Below are 25694 nucleotides of genomic sequence, written 5' to 3'. Positions count from 1 at the left end.
TGTTCACTTGTTATGTCATTGTCAGTGAAGTTACCACAGCAGAAGTCATTTCTAATAAAAGTTAAAGGGCACACGTAGACCTTTAATTCTTGTAAACTCTTTTGTTGATCCTGGAGTTTCCACTGAAAAACTGAGTCAACTAATTTGGGAAGGAACCTGACTAATACAACCAAGTGTGCATGTAGGTTATGATCAGAAAGTCACACAGTTTTAAATAGTCATTTTTAGCTTTATAATACAATTCTATGATTCCTAGAGAAGGTGGGGCTGCTGAAAAGAGAACAATCGGAAAAGAAAACAGATTTGGTGTGCCCATGTTGTTGTAGGCATTCCCCATGTTTGTTTATGTAAGATATAAAATGAGTCATTATCACTTTATTTGAATCTTGTTAATCTAACCTCAGCAGAATGTAAAGACTTGCTTTAAAATGGGATATATTTATATAGATACCTTCCAGTAGCACCTTAAAGACCAACTAAGTTAGTTCTTGGTATGAGCTTCCGTGTGCATGCACACTTCTTCAGAAGAAGGAATTTTTTTGTTTTGACTATGGCAGACCAACACGGCTACCTATCTGTAACTGTATATATAGATATATATTTGCCATGAAGTGTTGGGTACTTTTAACATATGTAGATGAAACTCTACAGATGAAACTTGGGTAATGACTCAAAGTATCTGTTGCTGTTTAATATTTCTGAGGAATTCCCCTCTCAGAATTATCATGATATATACTGGCTGTGTCAGCTTTAATGTTTCCCAGACTAGCACATTTCTTCTCCAAGTGTTGTGTGAATTCATTTCCCTGCGCATGGGTTTTGTTTCTCTCAATCTTTCAAGCTAGACTTATAGTGTAAATGGGAGTTGTGGAAAGAGGGGGGAGGATTTTGCATCTTTATCCCCCCCCCATTTGATCTGGTAGTTTGCATACAGCTGCTGAGTAGACAGTTACCTTTGAAAGGAACATTTGGCTGGTTTAATTTGATTAGAGCAAGCCACCTCAATCATTTCTTAACTAATAGTGCTTTCATTTTTGCCTGGCAGTAGGAGTTGGGAAAGTACTTACTGGTAATAAGATATTGAGGGAAATTACAGAAAGTGACACAAATGAACTAAATGATAGAACAGTTTAAGTGGAGTTTTTATTTTATTTTAAGTCTACACTAAACCCTGCTTAAAAAAAACTTTCAGAAAGCAGATTAAGTTAACAAATGTACTTTCTCTAGGGCAGGAGGGGAACCCCAGCAAATTAAGATCAGTTTGAAAGTTCCAACAAGAGCAGAGATCTTTTGTAATTCTTCACTTCAAAATTTGAAATTAAAAATTGTGGGAAGATAAACACACGCGCGCACGCACACACACACACACACACACACACACACAGAGTGTGTGTAAATTCACACTCTTCCCTACCTTTTTGCTGGATAGCCCAGTTGTCAAAGCACTGCATCAGAAATCTCACTTCAAAATTTACTTTTAAAAAGCAAGATTAAAAGGCAATTTATTTTATTTTATCCCCATACATATGATTAACTATCAGAGTTATCAGAGAGTAGTTGCCTGATTTTATTTCCAAATGAAATGAATTTAGTGAACTGGAGGAGGAAGAGTTTGAGATTAAAGAAATAAATTATGGGAAATTAGGAAGCGCTATTTTAAAAAAAAGTCAACAAAAGATGCAGAGGGTGGACATACTGCACATTTGTGATTAAAATGATTTATAATGTAGAAGTGATTTTAATATGTTTCAGAAAATTATCGCAATTGCAAAAAAAGTAATTCTGTATTTGACGGCAAGGTTACAAAGTTGGGAGGGCAGCATTATATCTGCTGTAGCCTTGTTAGAGACTTTGAGTTATTAATTTATTGGGTTTTTGGTCCGCCCAGGGCAGTGTAAATATGCAATATTAAAATCAGTTAAAACAATTTACAATTGGGATAACAGGGTGTTTCCTAAAAATCTGCCAAGTGTTAAAGGACAGGGTAAAGAGTTGCTTCTTCAGGATATTCAGAACGACACATTCATCATTGGAAGTTTCCTTATTTGACTCTATTTTACAAATTAAGTATTATCCTTTCTGTAGTTCAGTGCTTCCATAAGAAAAAAAAATTATTTTATCAGTTAACAATGCAAAATAAATTTTATTCTTTTCACATTCTTCTAAGCAATGCTAGTGATTCTGTGCAAAAGTTTTATTTTGATTACAGTACATAATCAAAAGCTGCCATAGAATTTAATTTTTCTTGTGCATTAATAATGTTTCTGCGACTAGATATTCCCTCTTTAGCAACCATGGTTTTGCTCCTACCCTTTGAGACAACATTTCATCACTTCACCAAGCCATGGCTTTTTGAAACAAGCTGCAAATTAAGCTCTCACTTAAGATACAATAAAACTTGCTTGCCGCTGTCAATCTTAAATAGGATGTAATGTTTATTGATATCAGTTGAAGTGCCTTTCAAGTATGGAGGCTTTGCCTAGCTGCCTTATAGATGGTAGTGCCAGCCATAACTCATCTGGGAATATCAAAAGCCCTTCAGTGCATATCTTGCCCCATTTTCTTCATTCTTCCAACTCTACCCCCTTCAGTTACCTAAAGGTCTGCTGCCTCACAGTTCAGTGAGACATATCTACTCAGACGTACGTCCCAGTTATTTCAGTGGGACTTACTTCCAGTTCCTGGTAAGTATGTATAGGACCGTAGTCTTAAATGACCCCGCCCACTGTTCTTTGCGGGGGCTTATGCCTGGTTCCCAGAATTTCCCTGTAGTACCAACACTTTGTCCTCAAAACCCATCTTTCTTAAAGAAGTCATAACTCCAGGGAGAGGAATCACAGGCCGGGCAGGAAGGCTTCTCATTATTCCCTTGAGACTCTCCCCAGTGAACTCAGCTGAACTTACTTTTGAGTTGAAAAATACAGAAATGTGCTGTGAATTCATCTTATCCCAAATTCAATATTTAAATATGTATGTACTGTATATTTTCTCTCAAAATGAGTATTTAAATGTGTATTTTTATTAGTTTATAACTGCTGATAACATTTGGAGATGTATGAAATCTTTAGGATAGCTAATTTCTGATCCTTGCATTAACTGGGAAGCGTGGGTTGACTCATTTCATATAAGAATTTGCAAAGAATGAATTCCTCAGACATCCCTCGATTCACGGTTTGTGCCCGGTCAATCAATTGAAGAAGACATCTGAGCAGAAAAGTAGATGCGTGCTGTAGTTATTATTGTTCATTGAATAGGTCCAGCTGCCTCCTAGGATAAAGTGTTGGCTATAGTGACATCTCACTAGGCATGCTTCTCCTTAAACTATTAAAAAGAAAGAAAGAAATATACCTCCAGACAAAAATGATTAAGAAGGGTTGGCATGTCTGGAAAAGAGTGATGTACTGAAAAAGCAAGAAGGGAGGGATGGAAAGAACACATTATTGGGCGCTGTTTCCTTGATGCCTAACAATGAGACCTTTTACAGGGCTGGTGACATGGTGTGTTAATGAGGCACTGGCCTTTATAACTCTTGGGCACAAGCTGTGGAAGTGAAAATTAGTTTGGTGGTTTCAGCCTAGTCCCTACCAGACATTTGTCTCCATCCCCAAACCACGGTAGAATTTGGCAGTCAGGACAATGACACCTCAAAACAAGTTTAGGGCTAGAGGAATGAGTACTGTGGAGATGCCCAAAGGCAAAAACTGGGTACTGATAGATTGCCCAGGCTGACCTTACTGGGTTGGCCATGATCCTGAGCTGTTTACTTCATTTTCAAAAGAACTCGTTTGTGTGCACGCTGACATAGGAGTAAAACAAAGAGTATAATCTGTTCAGACCTCATCCTGTGAACCCTCTGCTGCCCAATAAGATGCAATATAACAACTTCCTTGCTGGTGCAGTGCCATCACCTGTATATTACCTTGTTCATGCCTCCATGCATACCTATTGTGTTCTCATCATTTGATTACTCAGCAGTTGATGACTAGCAGCTGAATGTGTGAACGTGACACCACTGGGATATGTTGACACTGGATGGTCTGAAACGCCTGTGTGGTAAATAGACTATGATGGTTTGTTCATGGGTGCAAGTCATTTCTTGGTTCTGCAGGTAGGGTGATGAACATACATGTGAGAATTGGCTGAGAGCTGTTCTGCACATTACCAAGTTTCTGATACTTTTCTGTGTCAAGTGAGGTGAAAAAAGGTAAAGGGACCTCTGACCATTAGGTCCAGTCGTGGCCGACTCTGGGGTTGCGGCACCCATCTCGCTTTACTGGCCAAGGGAGCCGGCGTACAGCTTCCAGGTCATGTGGCCAGCATGACTAAGCCGCTTCTGGCGAACCAGAGCAGCACACGGAAACGCCGTTTACCTTCCTGCCGGAGCAGTACCTATTTATCTACTTGCCTTTTGACGTGCTTTCGAACTGCTAGGTTGGCAGGAGCAGGGACTGAGCAACGGGAGTTCACCCCGTCACGGGGATTCGAACCACCGACCTTCTGATCAGCAAGTCCTAGGCTCTGTGGTTTAACCCACAGTGAGGTATTGCATGTTTAAATGGTCCACTAAATCAACATCTTGCTGGCCATGCAAAAATAGCTCTACCCCATACTTCCTCCTGATTTGCTTATATTCCATATGCAGGAAGATTGGGTGTTTGTTTGTTTGTTTGTTTACATAGGGGGTATTCAGACAAGCAGTCCCTTATCTACAGTCTGAAGTAGTGCAGTCTCAAAACCACTGTATGATGTGACTTACCCAGGATGTACAGATCAGTTTCCCCAGAATATTGTTTTAGTTCATTGGCATGCAAATAGTTTTGTCTCAAAAACAGCCACCAGTACCAAATGAAGTTTAAAAACAAGAGAGAGGAGGCCAGAAGCATCTGGTCAGGTGGGATGGAGCTGGTATGCTAGTTTCCTGGCAGGTAGATTGCTACTGCTTAATGGGAGGAAGAGGGGCAAGAAAGGTCAGCCTAGTGCAGACACACTGGCAGGAGTGCAAGACTGACTCCACCAATGCATTTGTACTGCACCAACGGGCCCCCTATCTCTATCCCTCCCCGTAAGCAGCAGCTGCCCACCTGCTAGGAAGTTGCCACAACTCTTCCTTACCTGCCTGATGAATTGTTTCTGGAACAGACTGGGTGTATTTTTTGCACAGAGCCTTTCTTTCCCTCCAGAGATCTTTAGACTCCTAAAAACCTGAGGCCACAGGTGATGCCGTATTGGTAATGCTGATAATTCCTTGCCACTGCCAAGGAAATGGCAAAGGGGCAGGTAGAAAGGGAGAGAGGAAGAGGGACTGCAGCTGGGAACCCAACATTTCTCCTTGATGTTTCTCTTGCCTTTCTTAATTTTAATTGTTGTAAAGAATGAAAACATACAATAGGTTGTATTTACGGCATTCAGCAGGCAAATCTTGTATTAATTTGGATGCATTTCTCTTTATTATACCTGCACATAATGTAGCCTTTTGAAGCAAGTTTTTCACATGTTCTGGCTTGTTACAAAGTTATAATAAGCAGAAAATGGGTGGGTAGGAGGGGGAACCCAGAAGTACTTTTGAGTAACTCATTATTTTTAACATAGTAGGCAACTGTTATGGAAACACATCTGTATGATTTTCACAGTGGATATAAAAAGGATACAGTTTGTAATAAAGAATTCTTACCCAAGCAAGAGGGTGTTTCTCATGGTGTTGTCTGCTTCTTCCAGAAATATTTGGCAGAGACATTGCTAGAAGTTGTTTTGTAGTATTAAGGCCTAATACATGTTCTACTTAAAGGTGCTTAGTTTAGATAGCATTTGTGGCTGTAGTTGTAGATATTTATGCTCAATTAGGGACAGACGGGTAAAGGGTACTTGTTCAGTTTACTGTCTTCAAAATATTTCAAGATCTTCAGAATGTTCTTCCTGCTATTGTTAATTCAGAGGTGCTGACACTGGGTATACCTACTACAGTTTTAAACCAGTTTTGAACCTGGTGTCTCCCGGAGAATCCTAGGAAGTGTACTTTGGACAGAGTGTTGTGCTAAAAGAGCCTTAGAACTATAGTTACCTTGGGAGAGGGCATTCATGTTAATACAGCTAAATCCATAATATAGTCTTAGGATTGGGTACACATAGCTTCTTTGCACACAAATCGTATACAATGGTTGCACGCACAGGTTGGCACTCCCATGGATAACCATATTGTGTGAACTGGTTAACCATGGATATTGGCATGTAACAACTCCCACTAATGCAGCTGCTAGAAGTGCTTCTATGTCTATGGGAACAGTTGCTGGCTATATTTGTGATTGGCTAATCTACACCATAGGGGTGCAAGTGGCACTGTGGGTTAAACCACAGAGCCTAAGACTTGCTGATCAGAAGGTTGGCGGTTCGAATCCCTGCGACGGGGTGAATTCCCGTTGCTCGGTCCCTGCTCCTGCCAACCTAGCAGTTCAAAAGCACGTCAAAGTGCAAGTAGATAAATACCATATTTTTCGCCCTGTAGGACACACTTTCCCCCCTCCCAAAATGAAGGGGAAATGTGTGTGTGTCCTATGGGGCGAATGCAGGCTTTCGCTGAAGTCTGGAGAGCGAGAGGGGTTGGTGCGCCCCGACCCCTCTCGCTCTCCAGGCTTCAGGAGAGCCCCACCGCCCGCCCCACAAGCTCAGGGGACAGCGGGGAGGCGCAGCGCGCCTTCCCGCTACCCCCTGATCTGGTTTGGAGGCTGGCAGTGGGGAGAATCCCGCTTCTCCCTGCCGCCAGCCCCGCAAGCTCGGGGGACAGCGGGGAGGCGCAGCGTGCCCAGGCTTAGCTTCGCGCAGCTCTCCGCAAGCCGTGGGAGCCCGGCCTGTGTTCCCACAGCTTGCGGAGAGATATTATTTCCCCCGCGCCTGGGGGAAAATATTTTTCCCCCTTTATTCCCGCCCCCCCCAAAATTAGGTGCGTCCTATGAGCCGGTGCGTCCTATAAGGCGAAAAATACGGTAGGTACCGCTCTGGCAGGAAGGTAAACGGCGTTTCCGTGCGCTGCTCTGGTTCGCCAGAAGCGGCTTCGTCATGCTGGCCACATGACCCGGAAGCTGTACGCTGGCTCCCTCGGCCAATAAAGCGAGATGAGCGTCGCAACCCCAGAGTCGCTCATGACTGGACCTAATGGTCAGGGTTACCTTTACCCTTACCCTTAATCTACACCATATATTTGTCCTAGGGAATTAATGCCTGGGAGACAGACTGATGTGTTCCTAAAATGTGTTTTGTGAAGGAGTGAAACTTCAGGGTTTGTGTACATGTTGCCCTGTTGCTGTATGTAGAACCAACAACCCCATTTGTAATTAGGTAACTACACACTTTATTTCTATGGAGAGGCTTGAAGTAATTGAGAACTCTATTTTGCTGTGGACAGATGCTGATGGCTAGTACTCTGGAGTAAATGAGAACCAAAGCCTAATGTGTGCATAATTCCAAAATGACAAGACCAAGCTTTAATTGTTTTACCTTCCAATCCACATCCTGAAGTACTTTGATTTAAATGAACTTGTTGAATTCTATGAGATTAACAACCTGATGCACATTGCTCTCCATTGACCCACATTGTATTGCTGAGAAAGTGGGCATAGTGTTGCAGCTTAAACTGTATTAAAACAAATTATATAATTTTATCTTGGTTGTGGAACACTAGGTAGCCCTACTGAGAGTCTTTGAGCTCCACATAAGCCCTTTGTCAAGAAAAAGATATTCAGAAGATCTGCAGGTGTGCATTCCTTTGTCTTGAACAGAGGGAGTTAGGATTTTGAATATGTTGCAATATTGTACACTGAATGCGTGCATTTGGGAAGTGGAGTCACACCTGCTACCCCTCCCCTCTCCTCCCCATTCAGCATCACTATTAAAAGAGCCTATTCATGTACAAACAAACTGTACCTGCATGCGCTCTGTATAAATGCAATTAGAAACCATGCTTTAGATATGCATATCTAAAGTCTTCTAGATGATGTTCTGAATGTATGTAGAGAACACATGTAGGTACATAAACAGAGACATTATGACTCTGAATACCAGTTGGTGGGAATCACAGGTGGGCAGAGTGCTCTTGCACTCATGTCCAGCTTGCAGACTTCCCACAGGCATCTGGTCAGCCACTGTGAGAACACGTTGCTGGACTAGGTAGGCTATGGATCTGATCCAGCAGGCTTACCTTACATTCTTTGGTTTTTAAAATACGTTCATTGGGCACCAGTGGAAATGATCCTGCTCTCCCCCCCCCCCCCCGATTCAGTGTACAGTCGTACCTTGGAAGTCGAACGGAATCCGTTCCAGAAGTCCGTGTGACTTACAGAATGTTCGAAAATCAAATTGCGGCTTCTGATTGGCTGCAGGAAGCTCCTGTAGCCAATCAGAATCCGCAGAAGCGCTGTCGGATTCCAAAAGAACGTTCGCAAACCATAACAATCACTTCCGTGTTTGCGATGTTTGGGAGCCAAAACGTCCGAGTTCCAGGGAATTCAAGATCCAAGGTACACCTGTACACAATTATAACAGTCCTCTTGTACTCAGAACCTGACAGTTTGAATTGACAAACTTGTTCCAACAGATTCACATGTGGGTAGCTTTAAATGGTATTCCTAAGACATGGCATTGAATTATTTGGCTCTCAAAATATCAAGGCAGATACCCACGTTTTGTTTAAAATATATATTATACAGTTCAGTAAAAAAAAAAAAATTAAAATAAAGCAGATAGCTGTAATGGGAAGTTTTTATTGTTTGATGTTTTACTGTGGTTTTATACTTTGTTAGAAGCTGCCCAGAGTGGCTGGGGCAACCAAGTCAGATGGGCTGCATATAAATAATAATAATAATAATAATAATAATAATAATAATAATAATAATAATAATTCCCTTGATACCAATTGCTTGATATAATGAAATATTTATATGTATAATATTTGTGCTTTCAAAGTGTCTCATAGAATTTATGAACAATTTGTGGTTGCCAACATTCTGCAACCTGGTAGCATGGCCTGTCTGGTGGTAACTTTCTCCAGGGCAGTTTTGGAATCCCAGTCATGAATTCCCTCCCCGCTGAATTGTGGCTGCTGCCACCTGCCCCCAATCACATTCTTTCCATAGGCAGTGAAAAACGTATTTATTTCTGTGAGACTTTGGGGAAAGTGGCCTATTATTTATTTCTGATGAATTGGATTAAAAATGTAACAAAACAAATAAATTAAAAGTCCCTCCTCACACTTTCCAGAAAGTAAGCTTTGGAACAACTCTTGAGTTCTACCCCATATTTGTTTGCTATGTGCATACAAATATACCGGGGAATTATCTCATGCAGATCTCATTGAAGTCCTGTTCCTTAGCAGTGCTCTCTGCACCGGAGAGGACCCTGGTGGATTGTGCCCTTGGATTTTTAGCCTGTCCAACGCACTCAGATTCTGCAGTGAGTACTCAAAATACACAGTTTGACAGCGAGGTTGATCAGTCACTAAAAGAACCCAGCCACAGAAACTTGGCCAGAACAAATCATCCTCCACTTGCTTGCCATGCACATGGGTAGAATAATAATATCAAGCCAAGTAACTTGGGCAAGATGTTCAAACATATTGTAGTTTAATGTTACTTATTAATTAAACTTATACCACTTTTCCAGTTGTGTATTTCCCAAGATAATTCTTCATGACAACATTATATGATGAAACAGAATGCACAACAAAAATAAATGAATGAAAACAGTAACAATGCCGCCAATCCCCAAATCACTAGCACTATACAGTCAGGAGCCAGAGGTGTAAAACCCTTTACAGCCAAGGGACCTGGCAGCCGTAAGCATTTGATTGACCTCTAGAAGAAATGTGCAGAATATTGATGGTGTTCACATTCTACACAGAGGAATCTTTTTAAAAATACTGCATTAGGTGAAAGAGTAGCTTTGCCAATGTATTAAATACTTGGCAAAAAAAGGTGTTTAAAAATTAAGTAAATGTTGTTTAACAGAAACATACAGTTGGAAATATTTTCCAATGTTTATGTTCAGATCTCATACTTGCCTGGCTCCTCTATGTTTGTTTACTGTGATACATGATTTATATAAATATATTGCAAATTATTAACTCCTGACAAATTTCAGGGAATTTAAATTTAACTAGTGACTTCAGCCCATAGTGGTCCTGCTGTGCAAAGGCACATGTTCCTTACCTAACTGAATCTAAGAAGTTCTCTGCAGGATCAGACAAAAGGTATGAGCACAGTAGCAGCCTCTTGCTCACGATCCCCAGCAAATAGTGTTCAGAGACATACTGCCTCTGATACCAGACATGGGACACATAGCCATCATGACTCAAAGTCCTTTTTTCCTCCATGAATTTGCCTATTCTTATTTTGATCCTTGAAAATGGGCGGTTTTACCTATGTAGGAAAACGCCGCCACAAGTATACAACTGGAACCTGTCCTTGTGTCTGAGGAAAGTTTTTGTCGCATGAAAGACTGATAAAGAAATAACTTAAAATTGGTATATTTATACTATGGGCAAGGAACACAAGATTTTAAACTGTTCTAGGCCACTTAGAATTTGTATAGATGTACAGATAGGGTGAGACAGAATGGGTCGGTACCTTTATTTCTCAGTGTGTGAGGTTTTCTCTTTGCATGATGATCCTACCACTTCTCAGTTTCAAAGAGATGCCTAATGTATTAGAATTTTTTAAAAATGGATTTGGTAAAGGCTTCATAATTCATTTTTGTGACTGCAGCGGTAGACACATATCTACTTTTACTGCACTAGTTTCCAAGGCCAGATAATACATAAGCCATGGCAGAGAAGATTCAAAGGACCTTTCGCATGGTGATGGTCACTGAGTCATGTGAACAGTTTCATGCTGGAAGGGAGAGTTCATGCATGGATTGTTTCTGCTCCACCACAGTTCCATGAGTCCCCTCCTCCAAAACTACAGTGTTCCTGTCATTCATCAAGTTACCTGGGTTAGCTTCGCTGAAGACTAACATTTCTCACTGGATTTGCTAGAAGATACCATGTTATAAAGCATCATCTGTACAATAAAAATACTACATTGCTTAAAAAAACAAAACAGATATTTAAATTCATCCTTTAGTTATTTCTCTGGTGACTTTTTGTCTACTGCAAGGTAGAAGTACTTCAGGAACTCATCTTCCAATTTTCCTTTAACTTGAAAATGAATTTGGCTGAAGCCTGTAAGCTAGTGCAAGCCCCATTCAGCTCTGGGTTAATTGGGGCTTCTCTGCTTAGCCCAGGTAATCTTTGAAATGGCAGATCAGAATCTTAACTGAAAGATTACTGTGCTTCCACTTGCAGGTTGGTTCGGCTCTTTGTTCTTTGGGATATTAATGCTTACCCAATTTGCAAACTTCCTTTGATATCTGAAGATGAAAAAGTTCTAGACAAAGGCAAAGCATTTTTCTTAACTATATTTTTCTTAACTGCATTGTGACCTGTCTGGTATTATAGAATACACAACTTACTTACAAGGGGCAGATGGTATCTTCAAGAGAGAAATTAAAGTTGGTAGGAAGCAGTTGAAAGTGGAGCCTAGAAAGAGTGCATGTCTAGGGCAGATTCAGCTGTGTAGTATGTACCGAGTTTGGAAAAGTAAATTGCTACTTTCACTGGATCTTCCCTTTCTCCATAGTTTATGCTTCTTGGAAAGGGTGGTGATGGGGGCAAGCTGCTTGATACACCTCCCTTTCCCTTTGAACATACCGATAGCTGTACAGAAAAGAGCAAGCAAAGTGCTCAAGGACCTGGAGCAACAACTCCCCTATGAGGAAAGCCTACAGTATTTGGATGGGGGGAGAAATTAGTAAAGAGGGGCATGATAAAGGTGCATAATATTATACATGATGTGGATAAAGTGGATGGATATAAGTTTTTCTCCTCTTATAATACTATTATGTGGGGTCATCCAATGAAACTGAATATTGGAAGATTCAGAACACACAAAAGTACTTCTTTACATAGCAGACAGTTAAACTATGTAATTGTCTCCTACAATATGTAGTGATGGCTGTTGGCTTGGATTGCGTTAAAAGGAGATTAGACAAATTCAGGGAGGATAAGACTCAGTGGCTACTAGTCGCAATGGCTGTCTTCATCCAACTCTATTATTTTCATTGCCATGATCCTACACTTTGTCAAAGGGAAACTTCCCACCGGAGTAGAATTCATATATTGAACAGATGGAAAGCTCTTTAATCTGAGTAGGCTGAAAGCAAAGAGTAAGGTTATCATAACTTCCGTCATAGAGCTTCAGTATGCTGATGACAATGTGTAAGCTTTCGCAGAATCTTACGAAAAGCTTGGCCTATCACTCAACATCCAAAACACCAAAGTGCTGCACCAACAAGCACAAAACAACCCCTCTGCAGCGCCACAAATCCAACTCAATGGTGTAACGTTGGAAAGTCTCAATCACTTCTCCTACCTCAGCAGTTATCTTTCCACAAGGGCCAACATTGATGTTGAAATCTAGTATTGCCTGAGCTCTGCAAGTGCAGCTTTCTCCCAAATGAAGTGCAGAATGTTTGAGAACCAGAACATTCGCAGGGAAACCAAAATGCTTGTTTACAAAGCTATTGTACTACCAAGCTTACTGTATGCTTGTGAAACATGGACGACTTATAAGCGCCATCTTCAGCTCCTTGAAAGATTTCAACAACGGTGTCTCTGAATTTTTTTTACCTATAACCTGGGAATGCAGGGGAACTTGCCTGATTATCATCTTCCAAAGCAACTACTCTATTCTGAACTTTAAAATGGAAGTGTAATGCTGCAGGTCAACAAAAGAGGTTTAGAGACTCTCAAGGTAATTTGTGCTTCCACTGTGGAAGGACATGTAGATCCAGAATTGGGCTCCACAGTCACTTACAGACTCGCTGTTAAGACCGTGTTCTTTGAAGACAATCTTACTCTGCTATGAGTGAACACCAAAGAAGAAGATTCTGCTTCCAGAATCAGTGGCTGTATGCCTCAGAATACCTCTTGCTAGGTATCTGTGTGTTTGGTACCCAGATTCAGCAGGATCTTTCTGCATGTCATGTTTCATAATAAATGAAAGTTATTTCAAAGGACTCCTTTGCAGTGTTCGAAACTCCCATTGTTCTAGGCGCATTTTGTGACCGGGAATATCATTAGTGTGAGCAGCTTCTAAGCTCTGGGTGCAGTACTGCGGCTAAGATTTCATATTAAAACTGCAGAGTTGAAGGATGAGAGGACCTTTTTCTGCCTTCCAACTTCCAGCTACTCAGTAGACTGGAGAAGAGACCCTCTTAAGAATATTAGGGGGTGGGCAGGGGAAGGACAAGACAATGTGAAAAATGAACATAATATTTTAGCTGCAGTTCATTCATTTTCAGCTTTGTATTATAAAAAAAAATTGCCTAGACATTTCGTTTTGTGCCCATAATCTAGGTTTAAGGTGCCATTTAGATCCTAGCTTTCATATCTCAGTTTCTAACACTAATCTTTTGCTGGTTTCCACTCATTAACTTAGCATTTATGTGTTTTTCCCCTTTCTTAGGTTGTTCGATGTATGCACAGCATCCCGAACAGACCGAGAGACGAAACTAACACTGGTGTTTGAACATGTTGATCAAGACTTGACCACTTATTTGAATAAAGTTCCAGAGCCCGGTGTGCCTAGCGAAACTATAAAGGTATCAAAGAAGGGTAGGGGAGGTTTGTACATAATTTTATGGAATAATATGCTAAAGACAAACATACAGCGGAAGCGTTTTCAGGACGACTTCTATCTGATTTAGAGGAGATTAAATTAATTACCTCTCTCTCAAATTCAGAGGCATTGGTTCTTATAAAAATAATTTATAATTAATTATAAAAAATGCTCTTCATCATGGTTTCAGCTTTTGGGTTGAGAACAAGTGGTTTGAATAAACCAGTTTGCAGTGTTCATCTAAAATCACAAACTACCATTTGTTGTAAATCAGAATCAGAAGCTTCTAGTCATACCCCCATTTATCTAAAGGCTGGGTACATATGGGGAAAGGGGAGGAAAGTGTTTATGAGCCTGAGGCTTCCCATTGCTAGTGCTTGTACCAGCAAACCATGGCTCACAGCTGAACTGGTCCTCTGTATTTATTATCAGCCTCTAGTAAAGAACCATAGCTCAGCAGTAGAGCTCATGTTTTGTAGACAGAAGCCCAATGGCATCTCAGGTAGGTCCAGAAAGAGCATGGAACTGCTTTTTGGAAAGTTGCTGCCAGTTGATTGGGGTAGCCAAAGTGCTATCAGTCAAATGTTGGTGGTCTGCAGTTTTCATCATACCAGATCTCTGGTCATGGTTGCAGAGGGTGATAGGAAATGTAGTCCAGCGATATCCGGAGAGCACAATGTTAGCTAATCCTATTGTACCCAGTAGTAAACTATATGGAGCAATGGTCTGACTCAACATCAAGCAGCTTCATATATTTATATGATTTTGTTATTTATTTGCTGTCCAGAATATTCCTGTACTGTATTTTAGTGCATTCCACTATCATGTTCCTGTGACTTGTGTTTATGTGTTTTTAATAAGTCTATTAGATAGCTGGAAGGCAGAAAGAGCCTGTCCAGTTTTGTCCAGTATAAGAGGCAGATAATAATAATAAATTTATTTTATTATTTATACCCCACCCATCTGGTTGGGTATAAAGGCTTGATGCTATCACTTGGGCAGGCATGGTTTTTTTATTTGATTCATATATTTTAAATATTTTAATCTTTCTGCAAAATGCTCATGGTGGCTTGCAGTTAATATAAGAAATACACTGAAACGATGAATACACAAGAGCTGCCAGCAACAAATTATCATGTCCTTAACCAAAAGCTTGAGAGAAAAAACAGGCATCACTCAATGTCTAAATGATAAAAAGTAGGCACTAGGCAAATATTTATTCAGGGTGGCTCTCCATAGGAGGGGGTGCCACTACAAAAAAGGCCCTGCCCCAGGTACAACTCAGCCTCTGAAGATAAGAATGCTCAGGGTAGGACTTGAGATCTTAAAGAATGAGCATGTTCATATAGAAGAGGACATCCTTCAGACATTAATTATAGGTCACTTAGAATTTCATAAGTCAAAGCCTAGGACCTTGAATTGTATATGGAAACAAATGGAAATCCTTTGTCATCTACTAGATATGGTCATTACATACACATCTGCTATAAAAAAAAGTGAAGCCAGCATGCCATGTTTGAGCAATGGGTACTATCTTTAATGAAATACTCAGTGGTGGATGCTGTGCTCCACTATAACTCTGCAATAGGACATGGGACCAGGCTGCTAGTTATTGCCAGCTCTAAAGAATGCTTGCCATATTTTACCCCATTTCGGCAGCTGTCCATTGTGAGGTTTGCACAGTCTAAGTGGAATGGACTGCGCGTCTGTTGCCCATTCTGTATGCTTTGCATTTTCCATTCTGTCCATAAAACAGGCAACACATGACATCATTGCATGACAAAGAATCAATTACTGTGAAGATCTGGCTTCTCTGAGAATGTCAGTTCTCAGTGCTGAGGCAAGAGCCATTTGCCATCTGTCACTGATGCTCATAATCAGTTGATCATATTTGAGTATTGGCACAGTGCACAAGGTGAAAAACTCCAGGACAGATATATATAAATAACAGTGAAATAAACAAAAGCTGAGGAACCCCAGAGTTTTAAAATCATGAGCGTTGCTAGAATTTAGCAAAAAGTGAAGTCATTGTATATAAATATAAAAATCATTATTTCCTGAAAAGTACATGGATATTTTACATTTGCCTATTTGAAAAACATAGTGAATGTGTTGTGTTACTAATTCCATTTTTACTTTTAATTCTACTGCTGCTTAATTAAGTGCCAACAATCTGGTAGACACTTTGAAAGAGCAACAAAGTCCTTTTCTGGCATGCTAAAGCTACAGTCCTGTGTAGTTTTAAGTGGAAATAACCCCCACTGAAATGAATAAGACTTCGTTCCAAGTACAGGCAGCCCCCAATTTACATGGGGGTTGCATTCTGGGTCATTGTGTGCTTGCATGAAATCAGAAACCCACTGAAAAATCTTGCAAACGCCCCTTTCCACCCTCGTTCTGCCCTTTTAGTGATGTTTCAGTGATGTCTTTATGACGTTTCTGGTCACTTCCAGGTTCGTTGCTGTGCACAATCGCACGCATATTTCTCACACCTAAAATGGGTGTTGCCTGTAAACAGCATTGGATTGTTAGCATTCAATCCTACTTATAGGCTTAATTGGAAGTGAATTTTACTGAAATCAGTGATACTTAAGTTAATGAGATCAAATTGTCACCAACCTTCTCCAAGATGAGAGCCTGCACCAAACAGCCTTGCATAATTTAACCCACATAGTTGTGGTGATCATATGCTAATTTGAAAATACCTTCACCTCCTGTCTGCAGGGGTGCATGGGAAATCTCCACTTATATTCCATAGGTTTGTCAAATCAAAATTTCAGAATCAAGCACAGGACATCATTAAGGACCTGTGATAGCTATTTGCAGATTAGTAAGGAGCTATAGGATTCTGAAATCAAGGGTACCTTATTATGTAACTCATTTTTTGAGTCTTCACAAAAACCTTTAATGATCAGTCAGGAATAATGCAATTTCCATATGTGAAAAAAATGAAATCCTTGCACTTACAAAAAAATAGCAATATCCTGGGACAGTTATTGTTTCTTTTCAAATCCATGCAAGCTCTTTTGGAGGCTATTGGGAAGAGACTAAGAAAACCCAAGCAAACATCTTTTCCAGTTATGAATTTCATCATTCCCCCACCCCCAAGTATATAAACAGTTAAAGAATATACTTAACTCTCCTATTGAAATCAGACAGATGTGGAGGTACTTAACTTGGTGCTCACTCTTTGAAAACGACAACAGCAAAGAACCACGTATACAGAACAGAGATTCTCCACTTCATTTCTTCCTATGTTTGCACACATTTACACAACTTTTCCCTCTCTCTTCGTCATTATTTCTGATAACCAGCGTGCCAGTACAGTTTCTGGATCGTCGGGTTTCAAATCAGTATACATAGAACTGCCTTTATTTTGAGAGTTTTCCCCATTTTTAAAATAAACTCAAACAAAGTACACATTATGGGAAAGTTAGAGTGTTGCTGCCAGCAAACAGAAAACTACGAATGAAGACATGAGTGAAATAACAGAGATGCACTGTTTGGGTGCTTAATCCTTTAGATACTTACCTGATAAGATTATTTTCACTTCAGTAAAGCAGATCTGATATTACAGAATCTAAGAGATATCCACACATTTGGGCGGGGGGAGCATATAGTATAGCCCTCCTGGGACTGCATTACTCCATAAGGCAGGAAGGTCAGAGGCTAAATATTTGAATGCTTCCCCTATATATTTAAACTCCATACCAGAGCCATCCAAAGGGTTTTTTTGCTCCCTATGTCAAAGGACAAGATAGTATCCCTCCCCAATTCCACATGCAGTGTACAGAAGGCAACCAGACTGGCTGTCAACTCTGACATTAACACTGGCAACACTGTCAATAGGACAATATTCATACTGCCTCTGAGGGCCGCGGGCCAATTTAGGGAAACCACACAGCTCTGCACACCTTACTGCCACTTCCCATCCCAACACCTGTCATCTGAGATAGCTTCTTCATTCTGCCTAATGATAGGGACAGCTCTCCAGACTACACACAGAGTCTTTCTTGTCATAATACTATTACATTGCTGGGAGTTGGACTAGATGACTCTGATTCTATGAATATTTCAGGGGCAGGGATTTTTAATCAAACATGCACTTGTCACATCTACCCTCTAAAGTGCTGTACTCTCAGGACCATAGAATCAAATGATTTTTCTGGAGATACAAATCTGCTGTTAGGTTGGGGGGGGGGTTAGTGACAATGGATCAAGATCATTGTGATTTAAAATAAACTCTGGTTTGTTAGGCATGCCAGCTTCATAACCCAAGATTTGAAGTTGTCTTGTTTTGCAACTAAATGGAGTTTATTGTAAGCTGTGATTCCTGATTTATACATGACGAAAGTGAAACTGAATATTGTGGAAGGAAGAGGCATTGCTCAGTCTCATACAGGCTTCTGCGCATAATGCTCAATCATTTTTTAGCATTAAAGGCATCTCCCTACTTAAATAGACATTACATTCCCAGGCTCCGTGCATGTATGGGAAATCACATAAAGTGGGAAGGGCACTGTTGAGAGAGGCTGGGAAACGTACCTCTCTCGGCAGATCCCACCCATCCCACTTGCCTTCCCCGGGTGGTGATGTGCCCTTGCACATGTGCACCCACCTGCCCTGCCTGCCTCCAATGATCAGAAAGTTGAATGGTGGGTCAGTGGCTCCCAGTGCCCATCACCACTGTGCAGCCTCTTGGTGCTCTCCCTGTTAGTCTTGGAGGTTTATGTAGACAGTTCCCTCTATCTAGTTTCTCCCCCATCCCCAAGAAATAACATGGCTGCATGCTTGTGGGGTGGCAAGGAAGAGGAACAAAATGGCCACAAGTGAGGGAAGAATGGGCAGGTGGGTGGTCAGTGGCATGGAGTCCCCCCTCCATACTGGCAGGAAGAAAAAAGCCAAGGAGGGTGAGTGAGTGGGGGTGGAAAGACACTTGGAGCGACCTTGCAAGCTGTTTCCCTCCAGTTCTCTCCTCTTCTTTTCGTGGCTCTCTTGGCACCATTTCCTGGTTCCAAAAAATTGTGCATTTGGCAGCAACACACGTACATGCTGTTGCACACAAGTGGAATGCACACAAGTGGAGTGTTTGTGTACCTGTGTGTGCAATCCAGGCCAACATGTATTGAGTTGAGATTTTAATTTAGCCAAATGGCATGACAACCTTGCTTTAGTTAAATTGCATCAGAAATCCAGTGCCCCCACTGTAATACTGAAGTAGCACAAAAATGCTTAGCTGTGTTAGCACTGTACCCCCCACAAAAAAAGGTAGTGGATTGGTGTTAAATGGACATTTTGATGGTATACAGGTAGTTATACTCGCATAAATGCATAGAATCAAGAATATTGTTAATATGTTCCAAGTATTTTATTTCACTTACTCCCAAAAAATTGCTCTTATTCCTTTTCACATGAAATGTGCCCTAGATTTACATTTTGACTAGCACTGAATGCCATTTTGACCAACATAGCTAATGCTATATGTAATCCATCTCAGCATACTTGGTGCAATAAATTCGGCAGACAAAATACATACCATTTGTTTTGCAGTAGGACAGTTCTGCAGTGCAGCTGCAATTTAGAAATCTCAAAAGGCTTCAGAATGTTATGTTACAGCCATTAATGGAGATTCCAAGGAGTTTTCCATCCATTTTTATTGCAGGAGGGAGGTGGGGGGTTGGAAGTGGGGGTCAGAGAGCTGTTGGAATGAGAGGGTGTGTGGGCTGAAGTATGAATCCACATAAAATATTATTTCGTTTGAAATTAACCCAAGACATCCCTGTTTGGATAAGCAAAGAATATATTGTGTTGTGTGTGTAAGAGAGAGATGGAGATCTATTCTAATAGTACTCCTCTCTCTGTGATACAAAGGAAATAGCTGCCGCCCAAGCCTGGACTCCACAGTTCAATAGAAAACATTCCAAAAGAATGCATAGGATGTTATAAATATAAAAAGGAGTTTAATGAAAGAGCATACAGATGTCTTTCATGTATTTTAAATTGGAAAGACTAATTCTGAAACTATAAGAAAAACAACAGTGAGCTACGAGCCATATGCTTCAGATTACTGAAGTATGACTTACACAGGCCTGTCATTCAATGAGAAGCAACACAGACTAAAACAGGAGATGTTGAAAGGAAAAAAAAGACTTGTGGGAAGTCAAACCATCTCTAAATATGTGTTTTATTATCTTCGGGTGTTCTTTGCTGAGTTACCACCGTGATTAAAACCAATGCCCTGGCACCAGGAGGATGGGATTCCTTTAAGTTCCTCTTCCTTCCCCACATATCAAGGAAGGTACATAGCAGACTTGACTGCGTAGTGGTGCAGTTTCAGCAAAAGAGGAGCAGAAGATAGAGAGGCGGCTTTGCAGCCAGCAATGCCACATCCACATTTGAACTCATACTTTTGCAAGGGTGTTAAAGATTGATTTGATACCAAGATTCTGCAAGGTGCTGTGCATGGAACAGAAATCACATAGTTGTTTCCAAGGGGGCTTTCCATCAGCACTGAAGGGAAGATATTTGCAAGGAAGATCGGAATTGACAATGAGGAACAAGGGCAAGAACATCAAAAGGCAGTGCAAACACAGTAAGACCCAGTTCATATATTACCATCTGAGGCATGGCTGCTCTCATGCTGCCCTGGTAACACTGGGACCTTCTCTGCATAGGTCTTCCATGGTGTAGGGCTAATGTGTAGCAGGACTGTAGCGTGAAAATTGCTAGTGGAAGTGGGTCATGGTGATAGGGCTAGGCACATGAATAATCCCCACACCAGTTTTGCTGGCCTGCAGGGGCATGGCCCCTGTCCACATGACACACTTGATATATTACTAAGATGGTATAGGTGGAGTCACACTGCTTTGGCTCTCTACCAGTGATGTAAGGATATGAATTGGGTCATAGGTCATAGTTGATCAGGGAAATCTAAAGCACAACATTATTTGAGAATCTTCTGAACCTCACAACTCAGTTAAAAGGTGGATGTTCCTCCTCCCCTCCGTTTTTTACACACATCCAGCATTCCATGACCACGAAGCATGATCAGTCTCCATTGGCCTCTTTTGGGTTTGATTTCTTTTCTTTTTTAAAAAAGGATTTGTTGTACTTCTGCAAAACTTGGGGTTCCTGCAAACCTGCACTGGATTACCCCAACCACTCTGGGCAGCTTCCAACAAATTAAAACCTCAAACACAACAAAGCATCAAACATTAAAAACTCCCCTATGTCAGGTGTCTTCTAAAAGTCAGATAGTTGTTTATTTCCTTAACATCTGACAGAAGCACGTTCCACAGGGCAGGTGCGACTACAGAGAAGGCCCTCTCCCTGGTTCCCTGTACCCTCACTTTTCACAATGAGGAAACCGCCAGAAAGCCCTCAGAGCTGGATCTCAGTGTCTGGTCATAGGTGGTGCCATTTTGGTTACATAAGTATCAGCACTCAGTACCTAACAATTGGAAAGAAAGAGAATACTGTAATGATTTACATGCGAGATGCCCCAGGTTCAAGCTCAGCATCTCCATTAAAAAACCCCTCAAGGCATAGGACTGGAACGGAGCTCAGGCCAGTTGATCTAGAGGTCCCAAAGTTTGGATGCACAAATGTTCCAAACTTGACCTGTTAACATGTAATCCTCCATCTCCACCTGAGTCTCATAAGCCAGGTGGAGAGCAACTTGCTGTATGCCATCTTCTCAAATTTGTTAATCATCCAGGGTGGACTTGCACATCTTCCAGTTTATCTTGCAGCCTGAGAAAGCTTCAGAGAGCACAATGCCCTGAGAATTCCCTTGGGAAAGGCTGGTCCCGAGTAGCTTAGTTATGCAGACAACCAGCTCCAAACCAGACATGTTATTGGATATAGTCCTCAACACACATATATAGTGCAGAATATTAGCCTGGAGGAAGATGGTTTGGCTGGGCTGATTTCCAAAGCTCTGAAACTGCTGTGCAAGGCACTTTTGCATTAATCCACAATGGCCAGTGCAGCTCTATTCATGTGTAAGTTCTGGTTCCAAAGTTCTCAAATCTGTTGGTATGAGCTTGCAAGGCAGCAGAGAAGATCGGGGGCAAAGGGCAGGACCAACAAGGCTAGACTCAGACCTCTCCCATCTCCAAAACCAGCCCACTCATATTGTCGCATTCACAGTGGGCTGGGTGATTACTACAGCTGTGTTGTAGTAATCCCTTCCAAAGCACACAAAGCAGTAAATTACGTTTTTGGATTATGATCCAAAGTTCTCCAGGCGAAGTAGTGCCAATTTTGGCCTGCAGTGGTGAATTGGATGGATTTTGCAAACTGGCCTCATTTTTTTTCCTGTACAATCATGGAACTTTTACTGATTTGATGTGCACAGGCCATAATGTACTTCTAGAAAAGCAAAGATGTCCTGTTGGCTGCAGTAAACCAAAACTGCAAAGGGTAGCATACTTCCCGGGAAGGTTGTAACAAAAGCAAACCCAGTCTCTAAATATCTGAACAGTCAGAAAGAAATTGTTAGTTCATGAGAACAGGTGGCAATTGTATTTTGATCATTTTCATCATTGGCTAACCTGCTTTCATATCATGTGTTTCTTTACTTGTGCTCTACTTGTGCTTCAACTTTTAAGTTAATGGAAAGACTGTCGATCAGTAGTAGAGCATCTGCTTTGCATGCCCAAGTTTCCAGGTTCAACCTCTGGCTGAGGAAGTCTCCTGCATGAAATCCTGGAGCACCACTGCCAGTTATTGTAGGCAGTACTGAGCCAAGTGGACAATGAATATAATAACCCTGCTGGGTCAGACCCAACATCACTGCCTCCGATTGAGAGACAGAGCACAGCCATCATGGCTAGTAGATGTTGATAGCCTTATCCTCCACAAATTTGTCCAACGCCATCCAAGTTGGTAGCCATGACTGCTTCCTGTGGGAACTAGTCCCTCCGTTAGCTGAGCGCTGCCTGAATAAGTGCTTCTTTTGTCTGTCCTGACTCTTCCAACTTCCATATTCTTTGGGTGCCCAGGAGTTCTTTATATATATACGAAAGCATATATATATATATATATATAATTTTTTATTGATTTTCCATTTTTATCAACACAACACTGAACAATACATACAGCAACAAACACACACAAAAAAACATAAATCCTACTTTCTTAACCTCCTTTTCGTAAGCCTCTTTTCTCGGACTTCCCCATACCTTCCCCTTTTTGCATCCTACTTCCAGAATTTTTCAGCAACTCTTTTAGCCAATTAAAATTTAAACTTATTCTCCCATTCAATATCGCATTAAATCAGAAAAAAATAAATATAGCTGTAATTATACATCTTCCTTTCCCTTCACACTTTAACATTCCTCAATTTTATAGCGATTTTTAAGATATACTTTAAACTTTTTCCAATCTTCCTCCACAGTTTCTTTCTCCTGGTTGCGGATTCTGCCGGTCATTTCTGCCAGTCCCATAAAGTCAATCACTTTCGCCTGCCATTCTTCCAGCGTGGGTAGCTCTTGTGTCTTCCAATACTTTGCTAGTAGAATCCTTGCTGCCGTTGTGGCATACATAAAAAAGATCTTGTCCCTCCTTGGCACCAGTTGGCCCACCATACCCAAAAGAAATGCCTCTGGTTTCTTATGAAAAGTACATTTAAGTACTTTCTTAATTTCATTATAGATCATTCCCAGAAAGCTTTAATCTTCGGGCAGGTCCACCAAAGGTGAAAGAAGGTACCTTCAGTCTCATTACATTTCCAGCATTTATTATTGGGCAAATGATAAATCTTAGCAAGCTTGACTGGGGTCATGTACCACCTATAAATCATTTTCATAATGTTTTCTCTTAAGGCATTACAAGCCGTAAATTTTATACCTGTGGTCCACAACTGTTCCCAGTCAGCAAACATAATGTCATGTCCTAGGTCCTGTGCCCATCTGACCATTGCTGATTTAACAGTTTCATCAATTGTATTCCACTTCAACAGCAGGAGTTCTAGTCATATTGCCTCTTCCTTGCCTTTCCCCTAAAATGAAAAGCCTCTGATGCGGAAACCTTTCCAAATAGGGAGGTTTCTCCATCCCCTTGATCATTTTGAGTACCTTTTTTATTTTCAGTTCTTGCACAGTGATTCCTAGCATGGAATTTGATTTTTTCACTGCTGCCGCACAATGGGTCGGCATCTTCATTGAGCTATCCACTACAACCCAAGGTCTTGGTCCTGGCCAGTCACTGCCAGTTCAGACCCCATGAGCAAGCAAGCGACCATTTCACATGGGGATTCTGTTCCCAGCCCCCACAGAGTGCATATAAGAATGCCCTATTTCATCCCCATTCTGCCTTCTTCCAGATCCAAAAGGACCCATGAATCGGTGATCATGTGTGAATTGGACTTACCTAAATGGTCACCACCTATACGTGAAATAAAGGTTTTTTGCCCCTTCATGCATCAGTTTATACTTGTTCTCATTTTCCTTCTTCAGAGCTAGCAAAAGGCATTTTTATTTTTGTTTTAAAGGAAGAGAGATAAAATTATTCAGGATGGTGAATTTTACCACTTGCGCTTATACAGTACAGTTGCAAAAGCATAGGTCCACATAGTCCCTGAATATGAGCTGTGGCAAGGTTTGTCAGCGCAGACACAGCTTGAGAAAAACTTGAAGCCACAAGCCTGCAATCAAAATTAAGTAAGTGGACCTTCATGCAACAAACCGGAGGCCTTAAATTTTATGGGTCCTCCCCACACACGAAACTGATGAAGGTGACCCTGATGAGCTATTTAGTGAAGTCATTCTGCATTGTGAACAGCAAACCAAGAGCATTTCTCCAGCAAGAACAAGAAAGACCCACCTCACAGTGATTGATGAGAATGTTATAAAAGTGCAATGAGCTGGAAAGTCATCATCTTGTCTTTTCCTTTTGCCACCGGAACGGCATAGCAGAGAGATCTCTTTTCTTCTGGTTCTGCATAAGGAGAGGTTACATGGCATGGAAATGTGTAACACCCAGCTGCTCACTAGTTTGCAGGGCACACAGTAAATAATACTGTTTAGTATATCTAAGGCACAAAAGAGAACAGCACTCTTTTGATGGTGATTCCTAGCCTCTTTCATTTGCTTTCCAGTTTGCTTCCAATTCATTGAGTGGCATTTTGCAACAGTGCATACTTTAGTGTGGTGGGTTCTCTGATTGGTGGGTTGTTGTTGGGGTCCCCCCCCCTTAATTGGCATGAGTAAATGAAAGGTTACTTAGGCCCTGGTGTAGCAGAGGCACTTCAGTTTGTTTAAAGTTGTTTGCTGAACTGAGCAATATCTAAATTAACCCTCTGAATTCATTCCGTGTGAGCTTCATTCATAGCAGGAGAAAGCCCCAATTGCTTACCACCATCAAGATTTCTTTGGCACAATGGTATTTTATTTTGAAAATAATATATTGTTTGGAAACTTGCTTTTTTCATCTTTTAAGGTTTCATTCTATTGATCAGTTCCTAGGGCAAGCTCAAATTATTTTGCATTTTTTCTTCTGAATTCGAAAGTTGTGTTGAAAGTTGGTGCTATACTGACCTTAACACTTGTTCTACGTCTGAAAATGTATTATTTATTTAATACATTTAATACATTTCTATACCACCCTTCATCTGAGGATCACAGGGCAGTTTATATTTGCCACAACTTCCTCCTCGCTCAAAAAAAAAACTTGCTAGTTGGATTCCTGTTCCTATTAACAAGCTTACCCTTGACAATTTTACCCTCTATATTTCTTGGGGAGGTCCCACACTTCAGTGGGGCAGCATGCAGAAGGTCCCATGTGCATTCCTAGTTAGACTGGCAGAACTGTGAAAAATCTTTTAGATTTTTGATGCAGTGAATATATCAACGCCATATAAAGTCAACTGCCTTATACCAAGCCAGACCTTTGGTCCAGTTAGCTCAGTATTGTCAACTCTACACTGACTGGCAGTGGCTCTTCTGGGTTTAAGACAGGTATGTTTAAGCCCTACCTAGAGATGCCGAA

The 25694-nt window shown here is 41.1% G+C and overlaps 1 protein-coding gene across 4 annotated transcripts in view; it reads left to right on the top strand.

Annotated features, from left to right (window-relative positions):
- Positions 1-25694, top strand: part of CDK6 (cyclin dependent kinase 6) — a 110160-nt gene that overhangs the window by 19107 nt on the left and 65359 nt on the right. For all 4 annotated transcript variants that reach the window (XM_083705123.1, XM_083705125.1, XM_083705124.1 and 1 more), the window contains one exon: positions 13551-13686. In XM_083705123.1, coding sequence (XP_083561249.1) covers positions 13551-13686 — 136 coding nt within the window. The remainder of the gene's footprint in view (positions 1-13550; positions 13687-25694) is intronic.

Source organism: Podarcis gaigeae (genome assembly GCF_964106915.1).
Source record: "Podarcis gaigeae genome assembly, chromosome: 12".
Lineage (NCBI taxonomy): Eukaryota > Metazoa > Chordata > Lepidosauria > Squamata > Lacertidae > Podarcis > Podarcis gaigeae.
Note: the sequence above shows the minus strand (reverse complement) of the source record. Positions and strands in the feature narration are given on the sequence as shown.